Genomic DNA, 14,701 nt, shown 5'->3' with positions numbered 1-14,701 from the left:
TTTTTAAGATTTAGTTACTCGATGTTACGATAATATTGTGTCAGAGTCTTTAATGTTGACTGATGATGATTGAAATATTTTGAGTAAGTGTATTTCTTTGTTAGAGTTTTTTAAAGAAACAACTACCCTACTCCAACCATGTTTCTACCTTTGTTTACAATATGTTTTAATATCGTGATGATGTTGTTATGAATACTTTTGTTTCAAATATGAAAAATAAAATTTTGAAATATTGGGAGAATATCTCAATTGTGCATTACTTAACAACATCATTTGATCCTAGTCAAATTCAAGGTGGGTTCAACATGTTTTTTGAATATTATGCTAAATTTCTTCGAAATAACGTTGACTATCAAAAGAATTCAATCATGCATTCATTTCAAGAACTGTTTGATTTGTATGCTAGTGAACAATGTAACCCGATTGCGCAGCTGGAAGAAAGTTTGACAGAAAAAGAAAAAGTGGAGCACTCAAGTTCTTTCAAAAATTAAAAGGAAAAAAATTCAAAGGAAAATCAATGATAACAACAAATTACAATGAGATCCAAATTTATCTAAGACGATATATTGAGACTACAGAGAATTTCCATGTTCTTGATTGGTGGAAAATAAATTCTCAACTTTATCCAGTGTTAGCGAAAATTGCAAGAGATGTCATATCCGTTCAAAGTTCAAGTCTTGCTATTGAATCAGCATTTTCAGTATGTTGAATCATCATTGGTAAACAAAGAACTAATTTACAGCTAGAAACACTTAGTATGCTAACACGCCTACAAGATTGGTTTGAAGCCAAAAAAAAAAGAATAGGACACCTGGAACGATCGACGAATTTCAAAGCTCAAGCTCCGACAAAGATTCAAAGTATTCAAAATATATTTTAATAAATTATGATAAATTTTAGATGTTCAATTGTAAAAATCAATGTTGAAGTTATGCATTTGTATTTTTATGATTAGTAAGTATTGTTTCCACTCAAAATACTAAATATAAAAAAAATTGTCTGTTAATAAAAGTAATTCAATATTTAAAACAATAAAATTCAAATCCTGAAACCCAGAACTGGCTCGAACCGAAACGGAACCGGTCTATAAATCATAGAATCGGTCTAGGGTTCGGATTGATTCCAATGTTTTAACCTTGGAATCGGAACCGGTTCGGAATCCAAATGGTTCCGAGACCAATCGACCCAGAACAAGTGAGTCATTAAGCATGCCTAGTCGTAAGTGTAACATAGTTGGAAATTCTTTTCTCTCCCGAAAAAATCACCGACAACATTTCACGTAACATTGTGATGTGCAGAGTTTTTATTGATATAAATTATGACAAAGTTACAAAATTAGTTGAAATTTAATCAACGTGACAACCAATTATCAGTGTAATAGAAAATATTTCAGGAAACGAGGTGAAAGATCTTCTCCCCTCCCTAGTGTAACTGGACCCGTTTGTTTTTCTTCCAAGGCCACACTTTTCGAGTCATATGCATCCGTATTTCGAGAGAGATAAATGAACAGGAAATTCTATATCACAATGTTGAAATTTAAGTAATTGAACCATCAAATGATTACGTCACTTACCTGATAGCATACTTTGGCCGAGAAACATCATTGTTTCTTGGGATTTAGGATATATGATCAAGATTTAGGATATATGATCAATTGTAACTGAAGTCATTCTTTTATTCTTTTATTTTTCAATTTATTTTTTAATTTATCTATCAAAATTACAATGTAATTTCTCACTATTTTTTATAATTATATTTTGATCTTCATTTAAATATAATATTTTTTATAATTATAAAAAAGATATTATATAAACACACCACGCGTACATTGGTGTATTAGTTTTTTATTAAGTATTTCTTTAATATAATATAAAAAGTAAAATACAATTGCCCGTTTTCACAACCCTTAAATCTTGTCATAAAGTAATTGTTAATTGGCCAGTTTGGATTCTGTGGCATAAAAGGCTTATCCTCTGCCACTCTTCTTTCCAACTTCCACAACGGTCGATGGGAAGCTTGACGCTGCCCTTCTCTCTGCGAACCACATATGGTGGTAGCCCATTACCCGATTCGACGCTTCATTCTCTCCTCGACGCTGGTAACCTCCTCTTCTTTCACTAAAAACTCTCGACCAGTGTTCGTATCATTTTGTGTTGCTATTTTAGCTTTAGTTAGGATGGATATTGAGTTTGTTACGAGGTAAAGATTATGAATCTAGTTTTGCTCCGTTTGTAGCTTCAATTGAAAGTTTTCAGGACCCTTTACTGAATTATATTGAAACCAAATGCTTTGGTGCTGATTCCATCAGTTTATCCCATTTCTTGTATCGTTATTCATTACTAGAGTTGATTTGGAATAAAAGGTCTAGCTTTCATCTAAGATTGATTTTGTTATTCGCTGAGGGTACCGTTGGTCATTTATGACCAAGTGAGGGATTGGATGAGATACTTTTATGAACTTGTCACCAAAAATGAAAACCAAGTGAGAGTCCGTTATGAACTTGTCACCAAAACATCAAGCATGACTTAAGCCATTTGGGATTAATCGGCTTTAATTTCAGAGAAATCACATTGGAGTGCGTCACTGACCTCAGGTCCCTAAGGCTTGGATTGCTTCCTCTTTAATTTTCCCACTCCACTAATGTTTTGAAATCGAAGAAAGATAGTAAGTAAAGTAATGGACTGACTTTGGGTGAAAAATAGCTTGAAGACAGATCAAATTCCTGCAAATGGCCTTACTGATTGTGGAAACAAGTAAAATATTGTGGTGACAGGACTTAATATCTATTTTCAAATTTTGTCAATCTTTTTTCCTAGCGTGGTATGCATTGATGGAATGATCCAAATGCAGGCTATAGGAACTATAGAGGCTTCATTATACCAACTCCAGCTTCAATTGTTCCTCATAATTTGAGCTATTGGAATTCTCATGTGAAAGGATCTAAACTATTAACTGCAAGAGGTAAAGTTCTGATTAAAGTTATCGGCTTAGACTGCTTTCTTTTTTCGTTGTTTTTGATGAGTGAGAATGTGAATAACATTTTCATTTCAGCTGCAGCACAACCCTTGACTGAGGTTGTGGAAGATAAACACACGAATCTTTTGCCAAGTGGTGACGCTATTCGTAGAAGATTTCTTGAATTTTATGCTGCAAGAGGTCACAAAGTTCTTCCAAGTGCTTCTCTTGTCCCAGAAGATCCCACAGTTCTGTTAACAATTGCTGGAATGCTTCAGTTCAAGCCTATTTTCCTCGGGAAGGTGCGTTATTTGTCACATGAGTTATAAGGTGTGGGTCCAGGAGTGCTACTTGATTGAAGGAAAAACTCTTTAGTAGCATATCAAAGAAGAACTTAATTGATGAACTTAGTAAATGCAGACCTTATTTCTGTGTAGTATAGTTCATACTCCTCTTCTCAAAGGAAAAATAATAATGAGAAACATTTTAGATGATTAATGTCATTGATGAAGCTATCCAGAAAATTTTCTGGCTTTTATATCTTTACAGCATAATAATGGTTAGAGAATGTTCCATTTGTTTAATCCCATGGCATTGGTGCCACTATTAGTCTACCGTCTCGTGATTTGCTGTTATCTGGCTCTGAATTACTTGCATAGTATAATCCTCTCTTCACTTCATATCTATTCACTTCAAGAAATTGGGTTTATATTTTCCCTTTTTTTTGTTTTTAAGATGATTATGGTTATAATCTACAATCTTATGGGTTGTGCTTACTATACAGAAAATCCTAATAATTTATGCATTTGGTACTTGACATTTAGAATTGATTTGTCTATTTTTTGTTAGGTGCCAAGAGAAGTGCCTCGCGCTGCAACGTCTCAAAGATGTATACGTACGAATGATATTGAGAATGTAGGTCGAACATCTCGACATCAAACATTCTTTGAGATGCTTGGAAATTTTAGTTTTGGGGATTACTTTAAACAAGATGCCATAAAATGGGCATGGGAGCTTTCTACGTTAGAGTATGTATCAACCTGATCAAAGTATCCTAAATTCTGTGAAATCCCTAGTTTATTGAAGAATGAGTTGTATGATGAGGTTTCTATGGGCACTGCTTGAAGCCAAAAGAGCAGTGTACATGCTTTGTCAACAAAATCCTTCTGACTCTTCTTAATGTCAGATCAAAATTAAAAATTTGTCGCTCTCTTGAATTTTTATTTTTAGCCATTATTATGTTGAGTCGGCAATGGTCCATACTTCTCTTTTATTTGACTGCCAAAACTTCTTCCCAATGATTTCACCACCAGTGAAAATATACAGTCACAAACCTGCTATGGATTTTGAATGATTAAGGTTCCGTACATGCATATCCTAGTTCTCCTTTCCTTTACTTTTACAAGAATCTCGTCATTATTCAAGCATTTTGACTCCTATTGGATAAGCATTTACGGTTTAAGATTGTTTTGTATTGTATCTTCCTCCTCTTTGCCCTACTTGTTTTTTTTTCTCATGACTGTAATACATCGCTGACATTTGTTTCTTTTGACCAGAAAATTATGAAGATTTCTCTTTAAGCAACTGTCTTTTTATAACTGTTTATCAATTAACCCTCCTCTTAGCTTTACTAACATGCTCATGTTATTTATGTTTTGTGTAGGTTTGGATTACCTGCTGATAGATTATGGATTAGTGTATATGAAAAAGATGATGAAACATTTGCTATATGGCAGAATGAGGTAAAGAAGTTAGACTCACATTATTTTCCTTCCTAATATTAACATCTTGTTTTATGTTTTATCTCCAACCATTCCACTCACTGCAATCAAGCAATATGAATATGACTGTCTTAACTTGTCATGATAGAAATTGTGGCTCTTACTTTCCAGATACACTGAAGATTTGGTGACAAGGACATATTTATAACTAATTACTTTGCTGATGTTATCGCTTTCAGGTTGGCGTCCCTGCAAACCGCATAAAAAGACTTGGTGAAGATGACAACTTCTGGACCAGTGGAGTTACTGGGCCCTGTGGCCCTTGCTCTGAAATTTATTATGATTTTCATCCGGAGAGAGGACATTCAGATGTGGTGAGTATTTGATTTACGCCAGGGGAGTTATTAATTTTCTGTGTTGTTTGATCAGGATTTCTTGTTTATTCCACGGTAAAGTTTGTGAACCTCTTTTTACTTGGTCTTGATACTTCATGCTTTTGTTCAAAATTTAATTTTGTCCTACCTCTAATGCATACGACTTTTAATTTATTACTGTATATTTCGTGTTGGTTGAATATCAGGATCTTGGAGATGATTCTAGGTTTATTGAGTTCTACAACCTTGTTTTCATGCAATACAACAAAAAGGATGACGGCTCACTCGAGCCCTTGAAACAGAAGAATATAGATACTGGTCTAGGGTTAGAGCGTATGGCTCGCATTCTTCAACAGGTTGGTGCTACTTTTTGCAAAGTGAGTTCTTGATAATATTGAATGCATTAGGACTTAGGAGATATGTGAGTGGGACATAATCTTGTTATAGTCATTAAAATAAAATTGATATGATATGGCTCCTAAATTGCTCATGCTTATTTAATTCGGCTCCCCAAAAAAAGAATATCATGGGGTAAAAATTATTTTTCTCATGTAGATTGTTTGCTGATAAGGCATCTTATTCACTTGTGAATTTGCTAAACTCCACTTCTTTTTCTTCGCAGGTCCCCAACAATTATGAAACCGACTTAATTTTTCCTATAATAGAGAAGGCCTCGAAGTTAGCAAATATTTCATATACACTTGCGGATGAGTCTTCAAAGACAAACCTTAAAGTAAGTCAATGGAATTTCGTGCCAATACTTCTCTTGAACTGAAATGGCAATATCCTGATTTTGGAATTACTTTTCCAAAATATTTTATCTTATTCAGATAATAGGAGATCACATGCGTGCAACAGTTTATTTGATATCAGATGGAGTTTTCCCATCCAATGTTGGCAGAGGCTACGTGGTTCGACGTCTCATCAGAAGGGCTGTTAGAACTGGCAGGCTACTTGGTATAAAAGGTGATGGCATGGGAAATCTTGAAGGAGCATTTCTGCCTATATTGGCAAACGAGGTTATAAAGTTAAGCTTCAGCATAGATCCAGAATTAAAGACTAGAGCTTCACTGCATTCTCGAGGAATTGAAAAGGGAGGAACTTCGCTTTGTGTTAACACTCGAGAGAGGAGAAAGACTTCTGGGACAAATGTTGGCAGATGCATTGTCCTTTTCTCAGATAAATGGAACTGTACCTTGTTTATCTGGTAAGGATGCATTTCTTCTATATGATACATATGGATTTCCAGTGGAAATAACGAAGGAAGTCGCTGGTGAGCATGGTGTTGGTATAGATATGGATAGTTTTGATTCAGAAATGGAAAACCAAAGACGACAATCTCAAGCTGCGCATAATATAGTCAAACTTTCAGTTGAAGATGGAACTGAGCTAACAGAAAACATTTCAGACACTGAATTTGTTGGTTATAGCACTTTGTTAGCTAATGCGGTGGTTGAGGGTCTGTTAGTTGATGGAAAGCCTGTGGGGCAAGTTTCTAAAGGAAGTGAAGTTGAAGTTATACTTGACAAAACCCCATTTTATGCCGAATCATGGGGGTCAAATTGGGGACAGTGGATTTCTGTATGTTACTCAGCCTGGACACTTGGGAGAAGCTGTTGTAGAGATAAAAGATGTCCAAAAATCCCTTGGAAACATATTTGTTCATAAAGGAACTGTCACTGAAGGTGTTATTGGTGTTGGCATTGAAGTAGAAGCTGCAGTGGATGCAAACCATAGGCAACGTGCAAAGGTGTGAGCCTTTACATACATCTATCATTTGTTAAATACCTTATTTTTGCTGCTCATGTTTTTTTACGCCCATTGTCCATCTAGCGATAAACACAACTTTATCTTGTTGTATTTCCAGGCCCATCATACAGCCACACATTTACTCCAAGCAGCACTAAGGAAAGTAATTGGTCAGGAAACAGCTCAAGCGGGTTCATTGGTGGCTTTTGACCGCCTCCGGTTTGACTTCAGTTTCAATCGACCTCTTCGTGAACACGAGCTCATCGAGATAGAACAACTGATCAACCAGTGGATTGGAGATGCGACACTTCTTGAAACAAAAGTGATGCCATTGACTGAAGCGAAGAGGGCTGGAGCAATAGCTATGTTTGGTGAAAAATATGGAGAACAGGTATATTCTTATTCATCTTTTTCCTATATATGCTAACTTTAAAATGACGAATATGCACGGTATCTTTTTGGGAATGGAACTATGTGCATATATTTATAGGAGATTGGGAGTAAATCAGTTGTCGTTTTGTTCATAGGTGCGTGTTGTTGAGGTTCCTGGTGTATCCATGGAACTATGTGGTGGCACTCATGTCAACAACACTTGTGAGATTCGTGGATTCAAGATAATATCTGAACAAGGAATTGCTTCTGGAATCAGACGCATTGAAGCCGTTGCTGGTGAAGCCTTTATCGAGTATGTCAGCACCAGAGATAACTACATGAAGCAGCTATGCTCCACTCTCAAGGTATGCTATACGTGGACTCTTAAAATCAACAATTGGTCTACTTTGTAATCAAGTTTCATAGCATCTTTTATTCCTTTACGTGTTACATTTATTTGTTTTGTGTTTTCTTTTGCATTATAGAATTGTTCCATACCATTTTTCTTTATTTATGTTCTGAAAAATGTTCTCCTTCTCAAAAACTAAAGAATTGAGGTTTTTGCTATGCATGGGTTCTACTTTAGATAGTTTTGCGAAAATTATATGCTTGAATTTGACTCGTCTCTTGATCTGTAACTGTATCATCTTATTGTCTTTACATTTTGAAGTATAATCATTAAAAGTTGCTCTGCATGAAGGTTAATGCGGAAGATGTCACAGTTAGGGTGAACAATCTTTTGAAAGATTTGCGAGAGGCAAGGAATGAAGTCTCAGCTGCACGTGCAAAAGCAGCGATGTACAAAGCATCAAGTCTTGTTAATAAGGCGTTCACTGTAGGATCATCATTAGATATCAGGTAAATGTGTTGTTCCATGGTATTTTTACTAATCTTTATATACAACTATATTTTAATTACAAAAATCAATTACACTATCTCCTCCAAGTCTGTTGAATAGGTGAACCTGCCTCTCCTATTTGTTCAAAGCAGGGGCGGAACCAGAATTACGAGTCTAAGGGACTAAATTTTTGTGAAAAAAAATTATTGGTTAAATATCAATGGCACAAGATAAATCATATATTATGCTAGCCTGTTAATATCTTAATATTTGTGTGTTCTTTTTCTCAAATTTTTTGAATGCAACACTAGCAAATAATGATTAAAAAAACATGTGTTAATTGTTCATGATTTTAAAACATCAGTAATATATGATATAGTTTTTTAAATTTATTTTATTTTAATATAAATCTATAATATCAAAAACAAAATATTGTTTTATTGTAATTCCAATACCCAACAAATTAGTACTTTTCGTGCAGGGTGCTAGTTGATTGCTTGGATGATACTGATGGTGATGCATTGAAAATTGCTGCTGAGTATTTAGCAGATGCTCTACAAGATCCTGCAGTTGTTGTTTTGGGTTCATGTCCAGATGAAAAACGAGTGAGTTTAGTTGCTGCTTTTACTCCTGGGGTAGTTAGTCTTGGGATTCAAGCAGGGAAGTTTATAGGGCCTATTGCCAAGCTATGTGGTGGAAGAGGGGGTGGCCGGCCTAATTTTGCCCAGGCTGGTGGAAGTGAGCCTGAGAACTTGCTGGTCGCCCTCGAAAAAGCTCGGGAAGAGCTGGTTTCACTTCTTGCTGAAAAGACAACATGAAAATATCATAATCAATGGGAAGAAGTTTGAGTTGACTCTTGTTCTCTAAGTTGCTACATAGCATACCTCTTTTACTAGATTTCTCCATTCAAACCTTCTGTCCCACATATGTTCAATCCATGCTGCTGAAGCAAATGTTTTAAGGCACTATCCCAGTACAAACTAATACACACTATCATTCTGTGGCCTTTTTCGACATAATCAGAGGTTAGGACGTGTGAATATATAATATTGATTTTTATACAGGTAGATTTATCATGAAAGTAAACGTAACTCTCTGAAAGATCCATCATTAATTTGTGTGTTGATTCAAATACATGTGGCACTCTCGTGATTAGGCTGCCCAACAGTCCTCCAGTAAATCAAAACTCGTTACATGGTATGGTGGGATAATGCAATGGATTTATTTTGCTTTGTTGTAAATGAAACTTAAAAATACTCTGTTTAACCCAAAAACCAGAATCCTAAGGGCGCTACCCTATTCTAGTTGTAAATTGAATACTACTTACTATGTAAGGATTTGGCTTATGCCTTCTCATAATATGTTTGCTTGATCTTTGAGTTCCTGTGTACAATTTCATAGAGTTGTCAATTTGAGTTAGGTCCGTCGGATTGAGTCGTTAAACCAACCCACCATTAAAAAAAGTGGTTAGGTTATGATTTCTAACGACTCATATGAAGGTATGTCAAAATGAGTTAGTCTGTCTCGGTTATGGATTGGGGTTGGTTTGAGTGGATAGGCAGGCTTACTATTTATTTTTAGAAAAACCTAACATCTATTACTATTATGTAACTATTACTATATATCTATATTATATTATTTGATAGAAATATTTTTTTTTTTGTTTGCTGCACATTCCAAATTTGATTTTAGTACGGTAAGTTTTTTTTTTGAGTTTTAGTTATATTTTGACGAAGTGCTGATGTGATATCGATAAATGTCAATGCGATGTCCGAAAATACGGATATATTACTAGAAAGTGGTGACGTGGTGCTGAAAATTGTTGATATATCCAGCACTAAGTTAGCAACTGGACGTACTCAAAATTTACAAGTTAATGGAATAAAACCCAGAGTTTGATGAGTTAGTAGATCAAAATTATTTTTTCCTATTTACTATATCATTAAACTTTACAGAGTCTTATATTAATTCAAGAAAAAAAATCTATTTTCGTTTATCTGAATCTTATGGAAATTCAAACTTATTATGTTAGAATGGCCACATTCTTTATTCAAGGAAAAAAAAGCCAAAATGGTTTAAACATAACCCATATAATATTTAATTTTAAAATGTGTACACAATAAAATTGTACGAGTTAATGAAGTTATATCGCTATTACAACTTAGAAAAACTTGTGATTGATTTGCAAATTATTCTTAAATATATGTCGGAATGGATGGTTGAGAATTGTTAGTCAGCAGAATTTTCTAGTGATAATTTTTAAGATATTTGCTAAGAAAAGTTATAGAGCTGTCTGCTCTTATAATCTCCAATACCAATCTAGAATATTTTAGAATGTCCACCATTTATGTTTATCCATAACACACCAAAAGTAGTGAATGTGGTTCTAAATGTTAAAAAATGCAAAAACAAAATATAGAACATAAATATAATTGTTTCAATTGATAAAAAAATAAAAAAAATAGTTGATTCAAGCTCGTGACACGATATATGAAATTAATTATATCTGTGAGTGTTTTATTTAATTAATCACAGTTTTTTATATATGGGTGTGTTTGGTTGAGTGGATTAAATAAGGATAGATTAATAGTCAAATATTTATCGTTAAAATTTTAAGATGTTTTAATAATCATTTTGACCCGGTTTAAGATCTAATTTTATTTATCAAATAGTTATCCATAAAATTGGATCTTAAATCGGGTCAAAATGATTATTAAAACAACTTAAAATTTTAACGATAAATATTTGACTATTAATCTATCCTTATTTAATCCACTCAACCAAACACATCCAAAAATGAAAATAGTTATCGATCTAATTTAATTATGTATGTTGGGTGCAATAATTGTTCATGCTTGGTAGATCGATCGAACCGTGGTGTTTGAACTGTTGTGCGGTTTAAAAGATTTGAGTTGCACCAATACTACTAGTTATATTTTTTGGTAAAGCGGCAAGCGCTCGATCTTATACTTGATATTAGAGCAAGGTCACGGGTTCGATTCTCATTGAGGAGATTGTTGGAGACAATAATTGTCCATGCTTGGTAGAGCAATCGAACTGTGGTGCTTGAGCTTTTGTACTGTTTAAAAAATTTGAGCACGATAAACGCTCGGTCCTACAATATAAAATGGGAGTCAAGGAATGGGTCAACCTCTTGGTTCATGTCGTCTTCGGAGAAGACTTTCCAAGTCTTGTAAGTTTTTGGCCTCAAGTGCTTCTTTCACTTTCATTAATTAATACAAATTAATTTGATAACCATGCGACGTGTTCGTGACTATTTAATGTTTTTTTAATAAAGATAATTTAATTTAGTTCTATGTAATAAAGCAAAAGGTAGGCTGGTGACAGAATGAAGCCGATCCGATTAATGTTAACTCTAAAAGTAAGTAATTTATTTTGCTTATAACTTTCCACAAATTCCTTTGCTTTTGAATACTATTACTGCTTTGATTCTTTATACAAAACTCAACAAAATATTGGACCTATGAGACCAACTAATGGAGAGTACTGTTCTGTTCCGAATTCAAACTTTCAATGGGTGAATATATATTTTTCTAGACGATCGATGCTAAAGTTGAATCGAAATTCAAGATTTAGACCCTCTACAAAAATCCCATTTGATTTGACAGAAGTGTGACTATGGATTCATTTCTTGTATGTAAGTTTTGAAAACACCATTTTAAAGAAAATCACAGAAGACTGATTCAAATATATATATACGTGTCTCTCTCTATAAATAAGCGAGCTTTTAATTTCATTGACCATCAATATTTCACTTTGATCTAATTTTCTATGGATGAATGGAGTGCATGTGAGCTTGAGTTGCCTGGATTCCGGTTTCATCCAACTGAAGAGGAGCTCCTCAGTTTCTATCTCAGAAGTGTGATATTTGGCAAGAATGTAGATATAATCGGTTTTCTAAATATTTACAACTATGATCCCGACGAGCTTCCGGGCTTGGCAAGAATTGGGGAGCGGGAATGGTACTTTTTCGTGCAGAGGGACAGAAAACATGGGAGTGGAGGGAGGCCAAACAGGGTTACGGAAAAGGGGTACTGGAAGGCCACTGGGTCGGACCGCAAGATACCGAGCGTGTCCAATCCTAAGAAGGTGTTGGGATTTCGGAAAACGCTGGTGTTCTATCAAGGCAGAGCGCCACATGGAACAAAGACCGACTGGGTAATGAACGAGTATCGATTACCGGATTCTTGCTCCCAGAGGGTACGTATGTACTAGTTTATATACACTTCAAATCTTGATCATTAATCCTTTTTCTTCTCCGAATATTCCTGATCTGTTAAATTGGCTAATGATCACGGGCATGCAGGATATCGTGGTGTGTAAAATATACAGGAAGGCAACCTCCCTCAAGGAGTTGGAACACAGGGCTGCCATAGAAGAAGAACTCAAGGCCCCGACGATGGATTACGTCTCATTTTCCGAGGACACAGACACAACACTTATGGAGGAGAGTAGTCGAGGGAGGAGTAGTACTGGCGCAAGTCTCGTAGAGGATTTACATGAGCTCCAAGTGCCCAACTGCGAGATGGATTGGAACCAAGATTCTTTCTGGACACAATTCAGCCCCACTTTCTTACCATTATGCTGATTGAATCAATATAATATATATCCTCCTTGTTTTGGTATTTCTAGTTGATGACAAACTGGGACAGTACAAGAATTTCGAGTAAGAAAACTATATGAAAGTATTGGAAGGAGGATTTCTTTGAACCTATCCACGCACTACACACAGTATTCATCCAATAATCGAAGTAATACCGCGAGTATGGTTAATATATACATAAAAAGTCGTACATCCTCAACAGCTGTGTTGCATGTGGAAGGACATGACTAAAATGGTTTTTTGCACTCTTGAAATTACAAAAATTATAAATTAAGAGTGTTCGAGTTTCAGTAATTCTATGGTTTTATTTTTCGACAAGTGAAACTTGGTTTTATCTTACCATGTATTTATAATATAAGTTTTTTTTCTCGGCGAAGGTTTACATGGTCTCAAACTTGAGATCTATCCGCTTTTGAGACACGTAATAACAATAAGATCAAGAAATAAGTGACGCTGCATTGTATATAGATATTTAAGGCTCATTATGCTAAAACTATGGTCGTACCGAGTAATTTTTCGAAATAGACTTTCTTAAATGCCTTGATTAAGGCCCAATGGCAAATTTTATGATGCCAAAATGTTTTTTTAGTTAATTAATTTAATACTCTCTAGATATTTTTGGGAGACTTGTTTAATTTTTAAATCTCCAACAACATAGTTAAATGTGTGTTTAGTGTCTGTCAAACTAAAATTTTCTCTGCAATCTCTAATTCACAAAAAAAATGATTAAATTTGATACAAAATATCGAAAATCTAGAACATACATATGATATTGCAGAACAAATTATTTTAGATCTGATATGAAATATAAAATTTTGAACATAAAATTGAAACAACTATATTAATATCAATACTTTGTACAATTATTTGTGTTCTCAAATATCATATATAAGTATATCATCTGAATTATTTTTTAAATTAAATATCATATATTAATATCACATTTTTAATGTTTTCTACTAATTTTCATCAGAAAAAGCCATCTGTCATTAATAAAAAAAAAATTGTTATAAGTGTTCGGGTATTCAAAAATCATATTTTAGTGTCAGATCTTAAAATACTCAAATATCGTATATCAATACCAGATTTTTAATGTTTTATATCAAATTTTCATCCGAAAAAAGACGTGTCATTAATATCAAAAAAAAAATTATGCATGTTTGGGTATTATGATTTAGTGTCGGATCTGAAAAGTTTAGTACTCTAATATCATATATTAATAGCAGTTTTTTAAAGTTTTGTACCGAATTTTCGCTCAAAAAAAACATATCATTAATATCAAAATTTGTTATATATGTTTGAATACTCCAAAATCATAAATTAGTGTGATATCTAAAACGATCTAAAACATTGGGTTCTGAAATATCATATATTTGTTTCAGATTTTTAATATTTTACATCGAATTGCATATTAAAAACACATGTAGGTCTAGAGAGTGCATTAACATGTTTTTGTGTTAGTCAAGAACTGAAGAAAAAGAAATGATCTGATAAATACTGAACACACATTTAATTATTGGATATAAATTTATTGATAATTTGCTCATATTTTTTCTTGTTTTCTTTTTTTTCTTCTAGCTTCTTTTAATGTGATGTCTCACAATAAATTCATAACAGTACAATTGAAGTGCATGCCAACTATAAATTCAACTTAAATGCAAAAGTCAATTACTCTAAAATGGTTGTTTTGAGGTGATCGGAGAATTGAATATATGTTTTTGTGATTTTTTATTTGAGAAGAAAAAATAATGTTTTAATTTTTTCGAAATTAATCAATTAAATTAATTACTCATAATTCTAATTGGATCATCATGAATGTGTAAATAATGATGTATTAAATTTCTATCCTACCTCTCCGCCTCATGGTCTGTCCTTAAGGTGTATATATTTTGAATTGATAACATGTTGAAATAAAAAAAAAATGGCACAATATTAAATAAAAAAAGAGTAATCTGATTATTTTTTGTTTATAATTGTTCAAACTCGATCTTTTCTTCAAGTTCGGTTTGAAATATTTAAACAATATCAAGATACTATGGGGCATTTTTTTAGTTTGTGGAAGTTAACG

The 14,701-nt window shown here is 33.8% G+C and overlaps 2 protein-coding genes across 2 annotated transcripts; both read left to right on the top strand.

The window, feature by feature from the left end:
• Positions 1–1,929: 1,929 nt before the first annotated feature.
• Positions 1,930–9,070, top strand: LOC140826882 (alanine--tRNA ligase, chloroplastic/mitochondrial-like). The gene is given in 15 exon segments (XM_073189414.1): positions 1,930–2,098; positions 2,851–2,961; positions 3,052–3,257; positions 3,805–3,983; positions 4,619–4,697; positions 4,916–5,050; positions 5,257–5,406; positions 5,673–5,783; positions 5,881–6,123; positions 6,125–6,601; positions 6,603–6,800; positions 6,918–7,190; positions 7,327–7,536; positions 7,872–8,029; positions 8,491–9,070. Coding segments are annotated over 15 exon segments (2,958 nt in total). The 5' UTR covers positions 1,930–2,007; the 3' UTR covers positions 8,828–9,070.
• Positions 9,071–11,497: 2,427 nt separating this feature from the next.
• On the top strand, positions 11,498–12,643 carry LOC140811135 (NAC domain-containing protein 6-like). The gene is made up of 2 exons (XM_073169009.1): positions 11,498–12,230; positions 12,337–12,643. The coding sequence occupies exons 1-2, from the start codon at positions 11,802–11,804 to the stop codon at positions 12,616–12,618; spliced, it is 711 nt and encodes a 236-aa protein (XP_073025110.1). The 5' UTR covers positions 11,498–11,801; the 3' UTR covers positions 12,619–12,643.
• The last annotated feature ends 2,058 nt before the right edge of the window (positions 12,644–14,701 follow it).

This window comes from Primulina eburnea, chromosome 1 (assembly GCF_022965805.1).
Source record: "Primulina eburnea isolate SZY01 chromosome 1, ASM2296580v1, whole genome shotgun sequence".
Taxonomy (NCBI): Eukaryota; Viridiplantae; Streptophyta; class Magnoliopsida; order Lamiales; family Gesneriaceae; genus Primulina; species Primulina eburnea.
Note: the sequence above shows the minus strand (reverse complement) of the source record. Positions and strands in the feature narration are given on the sequence as shown.

Coding starts and splice junctions, on each gene's coding strand:
- LOC140811135 (XM_073169009.1), top strand. CDS start 11,802: ATGGATGAATGGAGTGCATGTGAGCTTGAGTTGCCTGGATTCCGGTTT. Junction 12,231..12,336: donor CGGATTCTTGCTCCCAGAGG/GTACGTATGTAC, acceptor ACGGGCATGCAG/GATATCGTGGTGTGTAAAAT.